Source organism: Carya illinoinensis, chromosome 16 (genome assembly GCF_018687715.1).
Source record: "Carya illinoinensis cultivar Pawnee chromosome 16, C.illinoinensisPawnee_v1, whole genome shotgun sequence".
NCBI lineage: Eukaryota > Viridiplantae > Streptophyta > Magnoliopsida > Fagales > Juglandaceae > Carya > Carya illinoinensis.
Window position 1 is genome coordinate 12820194 of NC_056767.1, and position 13148 is coordinate 12833341.

The 13148-nt window shown below is 39.6% G+C and overlaps 2 protein-coding genes across 2 annotated transcripts; one reads left to right on the forward strand and one right to left on the reverse strand.

The window, feature by feature from the left end:
- Nucleotides 1–1059: 1059 nt before the first annotated feature.
- On the forward strand, nt 1060–1815 carry LOC122298825. The gene has a single exon (XM_043108676.1). The coding sequence runs from the start codon at nt 1060–1062 to the stop codon at nt 1813–1815; it is 756 nt and encodes a 251-aa protein (XP_042964610.1).
- A 3541-nt stretch (nt 1816–5356) lies between these two features.
- LOC122299675 lies at nt 5357–12350 on the reverse strand. Its single transcript, XM_043110078.1, has 3 exons — nt 12103–12350; nt 11076–11286; nt 5357–10383 (listed from the first exon to the last, which is right to left on the reverse strand). Exons 1-3 carry the CDS (start codon nt 12262–12264, stop codon nt 5627–5629), a joined length of 5130 nt encoding a protein of 1709 aa, XP_042966012.1. The 5' UTR covers nt 12265–12350; the 3' UTR covers nt 5357–5626.
- Nucleotides 12351–13148: the final 798 nt, after the last annotated feature.

Below are 13148 nucleotides of genomic sequence, written 5' to 3' on the forward strand. Positions count from 1 at the left end.
AAATGCATAACCTCCCCTTGGGAGGGATGACTAGAGATTTTGCTCAACAGATTGGCTCCAAAGTGGGGGATGTGCTAGAGGTGGATGTGGACGAGGAAGGTCTTGGATGGGGACCCTACCTTCGAGTAAGGATCTCTATTAATATCACCCAACCCATTATGAGGGGGGTGTTGTGTTCTATAAATGGAAAGCAAGTATGGATCTCGTTCCAGTATGAACGTCTCCCCTCTTTCTGTTTTAACTGTGGTGTTATAAAGCATGGTTCAACTGGATGCAAGGAGCCTGCTGTGAATAGGTCCATTCATGGAAATACTAGAGTCCAGTATGGTGCTTGGCTACGTGCCTCTTTCCAGAGGGATCCAGCAAAGGAATGGAAGAACAGCAAGGGCAAGCCAACACACCAGCAGACACACTCTTCAAACCACAAGACGATGATGATGTGGCAAGACAGTGGGAACAGGCTGAGCAGGTTTCAACCACCCCTGACGTGGTGGTGGACTCCCAGGGCCTTCAGCTTGATAGGTTACCTACTCGGGGTGAGGAGGGATGCATAGGTACTCAAGCAGGGTTGGCCATGACCTACTCTGAGGCACTAGCCAAGGACAAGACAGAAGAAGCTAATCTAAAAGGCTCGTGCAACTATACAAGACCAACATAGAAAAGAGGGTTGTCAAGTACAGTTGCAACACAAAAGGAAAACTGGACCCCTACTCCTGATGTAGGGACATTTAAGGATGGAGTAAGGAAGTCAACAAAGGAGGCTGGTGAGAACATACACGTGCTGAAGGAAGTGGATGTGAACATACCCTTGGCTAGCCAAAGTAGAACCTGGAAGAGAAGAGCACAACAACCCTTCTCAACTACAGTACCCAACCAGCTAAATCAGGAAAATGAAGCAGGAAATAACAATGGAGGAACGGACCAAAGAGCTGGAAGGAAGGGGAAAAGGAAGGCAGTGAACAAACCATCGACGAGGAAAAGAGGTAAACTCTCACTAGCATTAGAAGATGAAACTTCCATTGATATGGCAGAGGCTGATGTTCAGCCCTGCCCATTCCCATGAACCTTTTAAGCTGGAACTGCCGAGGGCTTGGGAACCCTCGGGCAGTTAGAATCCTTAATATGTTGATTAAGGCTAAGCTCCCAAGTTTGGTTTTCTTACTAGAAACCAAGTGCTCAAAGTCCAAAGTTGAAGCTGTTAAACAGCTGATTAAGTTTGATAACTGCCTAGTAGTTGACAGCGTGGGAAGTAGTGGGGGGTTAGCTATGATGTGGAAAAACAGCCTTGAAGTCCAATTGATAAACTTTACTAGATGGCATATCAGTGTGATGGTAACTGATAAAAGGCACAATGCTCCTTGGATGCTCACGGGCTTTTATGGCCATCCTGTTACATCCCAAAGGAAAATTAGTTGGAATTTACTTGGGGCCCTAAAGCCTTCTTGTGGAACTCCATGGCTGTGCATAGGTGACTTTAATGAAATTTTATGTCAAAAAGAGAAAGTAGGGGCAGTACCTAGACCCTATAAACAAATGGAAGATTTTCGTGAAGCCATTGAGTTCTGTTTACTGGATTCAATCCCCACCAAAGGAAACAGATTCACATGGTCCAATAATAGGAGTGGAAGAGGTTTCATCAAGGAAAAGCTAGACAGAGCACTTGCAAATGTTGAGTGGAAGACAAGGTTCCCAAATGCCATATGCCAGGTTTTAACAGCAATGAAGTCTGACCATGCTCCACTTAATCTCCAATGGGAAGGACCTCTATCAGTAAGGAGGTACAGACAGGTCATTTTTCGTTATGAAGTAGCCTAGACCCTCTCAAAAGAGTGCCATGAGGTTATTAAAAAGGCTTGGTCTAGGGGAATGGTGGGGGAACATGCAAGCTCCATGTTGAGATCCAAGCTGACCTATTGTGCACAGGCTCTAAAACAGTGGAATTCATGTAGAAAGAGAGAAGCAAATTCCACCATCAAGCTGAAAATGAACAGAATTGCAGCCTTTCAAGAAGAGGAAACTGGTGACCAGGTCCATGTAATCAAAGCACTACAAAAGGAAGTGGAACAGCACCTGGAAGAAGAAGAGCTAAGGTGGAGGCAGCGGGCAAAACAACATTGGTTGAAGGATGGGGACAGGAATACTCGATTTTATCATATGCATGCCAACCAGAGAAGAAAAACTAATGAAATCAGGCAGATCATGGACCAGCAGGGAGAAATCCACAACAAACCAGACCAAATAGCTGGTATTTTCTCTGATTTCTATACACAGCTTTTTTCTACCTCCTATCCTTCTGGCCTTAATGTATGCCTCCAAGGCATGGACAAAAGAGTTACTAATACAATGAACGATAAACTCTTACTCAAATTCACTGAGAAGGAGGTCTATGATGCTGTCTCACATATGAACCCCCTTGGATCTCCAGGACCTGATGGTTTCCCAGCCCATTTCTATCAAAACCATTGGGACAACATTGGAAAGGAGATGAGTAACTTTATCCTTAATATCTTAAATCAAGGAGGCTCCCTAAAAGGGGTTAATGATACCTTTATTACACTGATTCCTAAGGTTAAGGATCCCAAAACAGTTTCTGACTTTCGACCAATCAGTTTGTGTAATGTTAGCTATAAGATTGTAGCTAAGGTTCTAGCAAATAGGTTGAAGCTTGTTTTGCCTGACATCATCTCCATGAACCAAAGTGCTTTTGTTCCAGGAAGACTCATAACAAATAATGTAATTGCAGCCTACGAGACCCTCCATACAATGAGCTCCAAAATCAAAGGCAAAGTAGGTTTCATGGCCCTAAAGCTTGACATGAGTAAGGCCTATGATAGAGTGGAATGGAGTTTCCTAGAGGCTGTGATGGAAAGGCTGGGTTTTGCACCTCAATGGACCTCTCTTGTCATGAACTGTGTCTCTTCAGTCACCTATTCCATCTTAGTTAATAGAGAGGCAGGATCCTTTTTCACTCCAACAAGAGGAATCAGACAAGGGGACCCCCTATCCCCTTATCTATTCATCCTTTGTGCGGAGGCTCTATCTAACCTGCTGAATCAAGCTGAAGTGAAGGGGAGCCTAACTAGCATCCCTATTGGAGTTGGTCATATCCGGGTGAATTATCTGTTCTTTGCAGATGATAGTCTCCTCTTCTGAAAGGCAAACTCACTAGAATGGTGTAGAGTGCTTCACATTCTGAAAATATACGAAATGGCCTCAGGACAGATGCTTAACAAAGAGAAAACTTCCATCTTCTTCAGTGGGAACACACCCAAGGACATCCAAAGAAACATCCTACAGATTTCTGGGATCAAGTCCTCGGGCTCCTTTGAAAAGTACTTAGGTCTACCAACCCTACTTGGTAGATCAAAAGTTGCTGTTTTCCACTCTTTACTAGACAGAATTTGGTCCAGGATCTCAAATTGGAAGACCAAGTGGCTCTCGGCTGTAGGAAAAGAAGTCCTCCTCAAGGTTGTGCTCCAAGCTATTCCAACCTATACTATGGGCATATTCCTCCTTCCTATGTCCATTTCAAACAGAATCAACAAGCTTATGAAGAAATTCTGGTGGGGCTTTAATGAGGATCACACCAAAATGCAATGGATAAAATGGGACAAGCTAAGCCAAGGTAAAAACAAAGGGGGCTTGGGTTTCAGAGATTTCAAAAGCTTTAATGCAGCCATGTTGGCCAAACAAGGGTGGAGGATACTTCAGTCACCCCACTCCCTGCCTGCTCAAATCCTAAAACAGAAGTACTTCCCTAATGAGGAGCTCTTAGATGCTAAATTGGGTTATAGGCCATCCTATGTGTGGAGAAGTATCTTGAGTGGGATTGAGGTTCTGAAAGAAGGGCTAATTTGGAGAATTGGAAATGGTAGGAAGGTTAGAATCTGGGAGGACAAGTGGATCCCTAAGGCCCACACACTCAGAATTCAATCCACCAGAGGGGAACATGCAACTCAGGTAATGGTGTTAGAATTAATTGATGAAGACTCGAGAAGTTGGAATGTATCACTTCTGGCCAGGCTCTTCTCAGCTCAAGAAGTTGACATAATCAGATCGATTCCAATTAGCTTGGGGGATAGAGAAGATCAACTGGTCTGGCACTACACCAAAAACAGCCTCTTCTCTGTTAGAAGTGCATATTTCCTGCACAGGACTATGCAAACAAGAATCACAGGAGAAACGTCCAATGATAAGATGGAAGATGATTTTTGGAAAGGAATTTGGAAACTTCCAGTTCCTAGTGCAGTTAGAAGCTTCATGTGGAGAGCTTGCAATGAAGCTTTGCCAACAATGGTTAACCTGATGAGGAGAAAGATAGTAGATGATGGCAGGTGTCCTATCTGTCTAATGGAACCTGAGTCTTCAGAACATGCTCTGTGGAGCTGTGGGGCCGCCAAAGACATATGGAGCCAAGGCAGTAGGCAAATCCAAAAAATGAGTATCCTTTGCTCATCTTTCAAAGAGGTTTGGGATCACTTGAGTAAGTATTTGCAGGAGAGCAGCCTCGGGGAAGTGGCAGTGATTGCAAGGTTAATATGGGCCAGAAGAAACGACTTCATTTTTGGCAAAGGTTTCATGGACTCGAATCAAATACTCAATAAAGCTAGGAAAGAGTTTGAGCTATTCCAGAGTGTTCAGAAACAGCAGGAAGATGGTCTGCAGAGAACCAAGGACCAGATCAGTGCTAGGTGGATTAGACCCCCAATAGGCTGGTATAAATTGAACTGGGATGTAGCTATAAGTGAGGCAAAGGGTCAGATTGGCATAGGGGGCATAATCAGAAACAGTGATGGTCAGGTGATGGCTACCATTCAAGCTCAAAGACAATTGAAGCTGGAGGCTTTCAGTGGTGAAGCATTTGCAATGTTGATGTGTGTAAGCTTCTGCAGGGATATTGGGATGAACCAGTTTATACTTGAGGGTGATGCCTTGAGGGTAGTGAAGTTACTAAATGAACCACAGAAAGATTGGAGCTGTGGAGGACTTATAATAGGGGAAGCAAAGGTGCTGTTGAACAACTTTGCAAAGTGGCGGGCTGCTCACACAAGGGGAGGCAACAAAGCAGCCCATGGGTTAGCACAGAATGCATTATCTCTTAGTACGGATGTATTTGTTTTTGAAGAGGTTCCTTCTTGTATTCAACAAGTTGTAAGCTCGGATATGTTGTAAGGTTTCGTTTAAAGTAATGAAAGTAACCTATCTTTTCAAAAAAAAAAAAAAAAAAAGCACGTTCTATTAAAGTCTAAGCTTGGGAAATCTAATTTAAACCCAAAAAAAAATTAATAATATAGAAATATTTTATCAATAAAAGCCAACCAAAACCTCCCATAAAGCTTCAATATATATATATATATATATAATCAACAACATTTGGAGAATCTATCCATTAAAAAATGCAAACAAACCAAAATAGTAAAAATACCGCACAATATCAATCGATTCAAAATTACAAGCAAAAGCACTCCCAACATAAAAATTAAAAACAAAACAAAACAAGCCGGTTTACACATATTTTATATGGAAAGAGCATTAGAATCAGCGGTGTAGCAACTGATTCATGCTTGATATTTATGCCAAACATACACTCACAAACGCATCTAGCTAGTTCAAATACAAACCTAAATCAAGGGAAGATAGACACAAGGAACTCCTCGTCCTCCATGAAAATCTGCATGTTCTTGGTCTTCATTAGAAACCCTATTGCTTCCTCATTATATTCAAGAACGAAACACAACTTTATTAGCTCAAAGAGTGCACCAATATGATCACTGTTTTCCCATAACAAACCCTCGGATATTGCTTTAGAGAAATATGTAGCATACTCAATCATATTCTTATATCCACTGGATTTGTCCAACTTTTGTGCAAAAAACTTTGAGGCCTCTCTGTCCCAACGAATCATCCGACTAGCTTTCAATTCCATGTTTTCCCCCGAAGAAAGTGATAAAGTATAGTTTACAGTGATGGGTTCAACTATCTCCAGGAAAGTCATATTCAGAAGCCCTTTGACAGCTTCATGTCGCCTCTCTACTTCAATCTTCAACACAGGATCTGCTAGAAAACCAAGGATGAGCCTAACCAACCCTTTCTTAATCAAAATATCCTTTGGATTCACCTGATTGAGTTGAGCAACATCCACCATTGATGCTTCTTCCTTCTTTATCGATTCAGATATAGTCCGAACCCCGATTTTCCTATACATTTCAAGCAACTTTGTTCGAGGTAATGAAGGCGAGCTTCGCTTAGGGTACCAGACAAATATGGGTCGGGGAGAAACTTGTTCAAAAAGATCCTTCAACTGAAGATCATCGGCAATGAAAACATCATGCTTGTTGGATAGCAAAATTCCATTTGAATCTGAAGCAACCGGTAATTTCTCCAACCTATCAGTGAGAGTTTTCTCAGTCTTTCCACTCCAGTGCTTAGAAACATAGACCCAGAACTTGAAACAGTCTTCATGTGACAGTTGGGGTCTTGAAGTTTCCCAAACCTTCCAAAGCTGGCAGTAATCATCAACAGAGGGATTGCTTTTAACATTGAAAGCACTTGAGAAAAAAAATAGTAGCCTTTGATCATCATAGTATTTTTCCAAAACTTGCAGCCGAAAACTAAAGAGTTCATCCGTGTCACGCAAAACACACTCTTCGGGGCTGACCCACTTTCCATTCTCAGTTCCATTTGGGATCCAAATCCTATTGGCTACATCAGTATCTGGCTCCCAACCAAATTTACTCAAGTAGTTATAAATCCGAATTATAGTTAAAATTTCATGATGGCAATCAAGGTGCCTGGCAATCAAGGGGCATCCTTTCTTTACGTCAACGGTAACATCAATAGCATTAAGCTCTTTTTTGTATGATCTAATGTTAGAACCATAAAAACCTTCATCAAGAAAAGGTCCATCCGTATGCTTCAAATGAGAGCCCCATGTAGAATCGAACAACAAGCACTGATCTGGAGGCCTATAACCATCATTTGTCTTCAACCATTTTTGAGAGATTCTTTCACAGAAAGTTTCTGGAAATTTGTATCTCCCTGCATGATCATGCAATAAAATGCGGATGAATTCTAGCAAGGCAACCACATTTGCAGGAGTTATGATGGAAGGGTCTTGGGGGAAAAAAAGACCATCAACAATAAACTTTACACCATCTTTGAATTCAGTGACAACCCCTATACTTTTAAGCTCTTTCTTGTATTTGTGAATGTCCTTGCCATAATAATTGTCACTATCGTCTATGAAAGGGAGCAGAGTAATTGGGGCAATTGATTGCCAATCTGGACCATACAGAATGCAATTGCTTGGAGATCTGAGATCACCAAGCCTAGTTCGCAGCCACTTCACTTCACAGACATATTTCCTAAGTTTTGGAGGAAACTTATGTGGAGTATCCTTTAGTAGTGTGTAACATGACAAAAAGGACAAAACCTTTTCTTTCGTCATGGAAGCCGCTTGCTGCTTGAGACTCTGGGCAAATACTTTGGCTGCCTCCTCAAAACCCACCTTTACTCCTAATTGCTGCAACTCATTTATGTATAAGAAGATGCTGCCTCCATAGAAATCACGATCAATGAGTGGAACATCATTAAAAACGTGTAGAATGCAAGCCCACTGAGAGTCAAACATGAAACATTCTCTTGGAGACCTGTAACCAATATTTGTCTTAAAGCATTTCACACCACTCAATGTCTTAATGAGTTTGTTGGATTGTCCTGAACGACGCATACATTCCAGTATGAATATAACAGCCTCTGCTGTTAGAGAAGACAAGGATGAAGGTGATTTTAAGTTGTCTACAACAAGCTTGTAACTTCCACTGAAGCCAATTAACACACCAAGGGACCTGAGCTCCTCTTTAAAAGAAAGGATTTCATCCCCAAAGTAACCTGTATCGATGAAGGGGAGGTTACTGATTTGAGATGCAACCTTCCATTCATTATTAAACAAAACAGATCCAACTGGAGACATGTCACCTCTGGATGTCCTCAACCATCTTCTTTCTTTGATAGTATTGATGAATTTTCCCGGTGCAAGATACGTGGCCGTTAAAATCCTGATGAAATTCAAAACAGAGAGCACCTGGTCTCTAGTTAAAGTGGAGGAATCAGCAAGAGACATGAGATGCTTCCCAATAAATTCACATGCTTCTCCATACCCAAACTGCATCACGCCTATTGTCTTTAGCTCCTCCTTATATTTATTTATTTGATCACCATAGAAACTTTGATCAATCAATGGAATATCATCAAGCATTGATCGATTCTGCAAAATGTTTCCTAGTGAAGAAGTAATCATGAATGACTGAAATGGTGGCCTGCAACCCGAGCAGCCATTGGTAGTAATCCTCAGCCAGCTACCTTCCTTTATGCTCACCAAGAATTTATCTGGAATTTGAGTTCTCCTACATTTTAGGTTTTGAATCCAATCCAGAAGCAAGAACGCATTTTGTTTGGTGAGAGGTGCAGAAACAGCAGGAATTGCGACATTGGGAGGAGATATATCAGGGATATCAGAAGCAGCAACGTGAGTTTTAAGGAACTCCAAGAGTTTTTCTCTAGAACAAGATTCACCTGCAAAAGAACGCGGGCGCAAGTATTCTTCTCCCAACTCAACATAGCTTTCACCTCTCCATGGATTTGAACCAATCAATCCCGCCCATTTGCTTTGGTTGGCAGGGACCAGAACCCCTTTCCTCTGTCTGATTAGATTCCCATAGTTATTGACGAGGGGCATAATACTACATAAATGATCTACTTGAGCTTTTGATAGATGACCCTTTGAGAAAGAGTGATATAAGAAGTGAACAAAGGCAATGGCGAGCTTCCCATCATTATTGATACAGTCCTTAAGATGAACTGCATAGTCATATACATCCAAAGCAGCAACCTTGACATGTTCTTGAAGCCATTGTTGTAAAGTCATCTTATAAGGAAAGAATTGAATGGCTACTTGTGTGCTTTGTGGCATAAAAAAACGACTCGCAACACAATGGAATTCCTTGTTCCAATTAATTAGCCATGAAGAATGACGAGAATACCTGGATGAGCACACCACCTTATAAGAGTTTCTGCATTCATTTATGCTGCACAAAGATACACCCCCATCAACACCCAAATATTTTATGAGCGGTATAATTTTCATCTCGGTGTTGTCAAATTTTGATTTCCAATTCTCGGCAACAAATAGTAAAATATCCAAATACAAGTCCCTGTCGACTCCTGCAACAAGGTTAGAACTCTGGATGCACTTGGCGTACCATTCATTGTTGACTGGTTCTACTCCTAAGAAACTCAATATGTGATCATACTCCCCTTTATCAAATGAAGAAGTCAGTATATATTTTCCATGGGATGAGAGATTAAGCAAGCTCACCCCTTGCTTCTCTGCCTTTTCCAAAATGTTCCAAAAATCAGGCATAAGCCTACCAACTTCGCATGGTTTATGAAAGAACTTTTGCTCTGTGTACGACTCACTTGGGATAATATTTTCTTGATCAAGCATTTTCTTGATTGAATTCCTCACTTCATTCAACTCTTGATAAGAAGAGTTGTTGACAGGAATGAACCTGAACATGGGAGCCAAACTTGATGGTGGAACATTTTGATCAGAAGTTCGAACAAGGGAGATAAAAGCATCAATAAAAGCGGAGGAAACACAATCAAGAATCCCTTGGTTCCACTTACTGTCCAAGAGAATTGTTTCCCTTGATGATGCAAGAAGAAAATCTGCCTGAATTATAAAGGGAAAGTTGGTAATCATCTCTGTGGGTAGAAATGCATAAATCCCAGGTGAACTAGTCCCTCTGTTGAGACGCTCTCCAAAGGGAAAAGCCAAAATAATCACTAACTCTTCTACGTCCATTCTTCTTTCCACTCTGTTTTCATGTCTTACAGGGAACTTTTGCTTCCACATATAGTAGCTACATTCTGCATTAGAGCCATTATTCTTTCTCTCAGCAGAGAGATGGAGTGTGGAAGACTCAGCATCAATGTTCTTCCTCGTCACAAAGTTAGTCTCGCTTGTAATAGCAATTGCACTAACGGTATTGAGCTTAGGATTCTTATTATGTTCCCTGACTGAGAGCCGCTTCAACTTTGTTAGGAATAAAAGAACTTCAGGATGAACGCTTGAGAGCTGCTGCTTCACAGGTTTGACCTTATCAGGCTTCAAAGGTAAGACAATTGTTGTTGTAGGAAGAGATTTTTTGGAACCATATATTTGTTGTATATCCGAAAGTCTTGGGTTCTCCTCCACCCATTCTGGAACTATGTACCCAAGGTTGCAATGTGGGCAAGGCTCTTCATTGAATCGTATTTGATACCCATTGCTGAATATGTAGGGCTGAGTAGTAATGAGAAATACACTTTTGAACCCAATTCCTGCATTTTTAACCATATGGTAATTTAATTAGAGATAAAAGAAAATACATATCCTTCCCATTCTCACAGATCGGCCAAAAAAGAAAAGAAAAGAAAATACATGATGCATTACAGTAGATGAAGAATATAGCTCATAATTAATTCATAGTAATCAAGGTTTATATCTTATATATGATGGCACAGATCAAGTAATTTCTTGAGCATGGAGAGAGAGAGAGAGAGAGAGAGAGAGAGAGAGAGAGAGAGAGAGAGAGAGAGAGAGAGAGCTGTTAAGGAATATGCTGCTAATTTCAAGCAACTATTGTAATCATCTTTCATTTGACAGCTTTCAAGGAGATGGTACTACTTACTTCCCAAACATATTAACTTCCATGCAAGCATTTATGATCAGTTAAAAAACAATACATAAAAGTTGTTGCTTTTGTGCATCAAAAGGACTAGAGATATCGATAAATCTAACAAGTGCATGAATTATTGTATAACCCAGTGTCAGAGGCAGGCCAAGATTAAGATAACAGCTTGTCAGCTATAATATTTTTATTTATTAAAATAAAAGAAACAAAATAAAACCTCAGCAATAAATAATTGTACGTGAGATTACTGCATATATGCATGCATGCAAGATCGATCGATCGTATAAATTGAGTTTTAATTGGAGTGTGAAAAAGTAGACATACTACGTACGCACGTACCTTTCTCTCCAATATAACCACGTTTCCGGTTGCCTTTCTTGGTGGACCGACCAACACTGCAAATGGAGTCTATGTTTTTAGAAGAAAAACCTTTCTCGTTGTTGAAAATAAGCAATGTTGCTGGAGCTCCCGTGCCCGTAATGTCCTCCGAGGTTATCAGGAACTCAAGCGATGGATCCACCCCCTCCATGTATTCGTTATCTTCCGCATTCTGACACACAATTTTTCTTTTAAAAAAATGCTCATGCATACATCGTGTGCTAATCCCTTTCATGATCACACGACAACCTTTTAAAAAATAGAAATGCTAAATCTACCGAAGTGAGGCGGTCCCAGTAGTGTCCTGATGCAATTTTGTTTTACTTAATGATTAATAAAGTGTTTTTTTAATGATGTTGTGAAGTTTTAAGAAAAATATATTTAAAGATATAAAAAAAATGTATGTAAAAAAACAAAAAAAAAAAGATGAAATACACTGAAGTGCTAGCTGTTAATTATATAACATTTGAATCTCTCAAAATGAAATATCAATGCCTGAATGGAATTTGGACTAGTCTAAATTTAATTTGAGTTTAATATCCAAGCACACAACTCTCAAATTAATAAATATCACTCAACTCAAAGCTTAATATATTTACACGTGGGACTTACAAATTTTTTTAAATCAACACCACTTTACACGTGGGACCCATAACCTTTTTTAACTTTCCATAACTACATCTAATTAAACTATCTTAATATCTAAACTCATCTTAGATAGACCCCACAAAACTCACCCCATCATCTCAACTCACTACGAAATATAAATAACTTAACCCATTTCAACTTAACTCAACGTTTAAACATGGTCTCAAAATCTCATTTTTATTCGAAGTCAACAAAGGTGACTTTTAAGTCAATTATATAAGTACTAACATATACATCATCAAGAGTCGATACACGTACGTACGTACGTACGAAGATCAAGCACACATACAAAGTAAACCTGCATGCATATGAGAGATCAGAATGAGTAGTGAATTAGAACCTGAATGAGTTCCATGAGAAAGTGGACATCCTTGGCGTAAAGTTCAGCGGACAGGTTTTTGACGGCCTGATGAAGATCCTCCGTCAATGGGTTCAGTTCTCCTCCGATTGAAAACTTTTTTCTACGTATCTCTTCTATGTGTTCTCTCGCCTTCATTTCCATTCCTTCCCAAGACACGCACAGTTTTGACACAATTACCACCAGCGCTCTCTTAGATTATAATAGCCAGAGAGTAGTACTGAAAGTAGTCAGAGAGTCAGAGAGTGTCAAGCTAGCATGTCTATTTATATGCCGAGCAGGAACCTTAATGAAGAGGGTTTACTTCCCAAACAAGATATATAATCCATGGTGGCAGATGGTACTTAGGAAAAAATTAAAAATAAATAAATAAATTTAAAAAAAAAAAAGAGAAAAAAGAAAAGAGAAAGCACAATAAATAGTCGTGTGACTGTACGAAAAACTATTTTTCCACGTACGAAAACTGTTTTTGCACGAACTTTAGAACGTAATTCGGCGACTTTGATTAACTACAGAAGTCTTCAATTACTTTCGTCGCGCCTTTAATTTCGGCTTTCCAAGGAATAGAAATCCATCGGTGGAAGACCTAAGGTCGCATTTTTTCTTTTTACTTTTTTTCCCAAAAAAAAAAAAAACCCAAATTAATACCTCGTAAGACCAATTCGCTCAATCACTCCCCACACAATAAAAATCATACATTCAAATGGGATTTAAAGAAATTATATTTTAAAATGAAAAGAATAAATTCATTTTTGACATAAAAATTGATAAATATTAAGTTATTTTTAATAAAATATATATATATATATATAATTAAAATTAATGTTATTTCTTACATAAAATTAAAATTAGGTTTTTTTAAGATTTTATAAATTGAAGATATCTCTTTTCTAAAATTTTATATGAAAAAGTAGTTATTTTTAATTTTAGAATTCTTTATTTCCGCATGCATGGAAAGGTGCCACAAGTTCTATGAAAAAGCATAAGGAGTTGTTCCAAAAGAAAATGCACAAACTCAATCTCAATTG